This window comes from Acanthisitta chloris, unplaced genomic scaffold (assembly GCF_000695815.1).
Source record: "Acanthisitta chloris isolate BGI_N310 unplaced genomic scaffold, ASM69581v1 scaffold21135, whole genome shotgun sequence".
Taxonomy (NCBI): domain Eukaryota; kingdom Metazoa; phylum Chordata; class Aves; order Passeriformes; family Acanthisittidae; genus Acanthisitta; species Acanthisitta chloris.
Window position 1 is genome coordinate 3404 of NW_008674510.1, and position 505 is coordinate 3908.

Sequence of the window (505 nt, forward strand, 5' to 3'; positions counted from 1 at the left end):
ACAGCTGTGGGGCTGGAGAGGCACTCACTTCCGAGGGCGGAGGCGGCAGCGTCGGGGTCGGGATCTGTGGGAGGCTGCTCAGCTTGGTGCCATTCCTCACCATCTGGATGTGGTCGTTGAACTGATCCTAGCAGAAAGGGAAGAGAACAGATGCATTTACCAAACCTGAGGAAGTCAGGGGCATTCTCAGCCCCAGAGTGACTGCAGGCAGTGAAGCAGCAGCATTTGGTTCCAAGGGAGTCAGGAGAATGAGAAAGGACCCGGAGGGAGAAACAGAGTCACTGCCTCTGTGATTAACCCATCACACATCATGTCCACGGGGCTGATGCACTTGCAGGAGCCTGACGAGGCAGAAGACCTCTGCAGCTGCTTGCAGAGGCAGCTGACTGTGCTGTGCTCCGGGGCATACAGCTTTTTGGGGGCTCAGCCCTCTCCCAAAGAGGGTTGAAGCTAAGCACAGAAAGCAGTGTGGACATGAAGAACTGCTCACCATTAGGCCGTGAGA

General features: G+C 56.4%; 1 protein-coding gene across 1 annotated transcript in view; it reads right to left on the reverse strand.

Moving 5' to 3' along the window:
* The window catches only part of RNF214 (ring finger protein 214), a gene marked incomplete at its 5' end in the record, with an annotated part of 6543 nt that overhangs the window by 2840 nt on the left and 3198 nt on the right, over positions 1–505 (reverse strand). Inside the window, one exon of the mRNA XM_009075376.1 lies at positions 29–127. Coding sequence (XP_009073624.1) covers positions 29–127 — 99 coding nt within the window. The remainder of the gene's footprint in view (positions 1–28; positions 128–505) is intronic.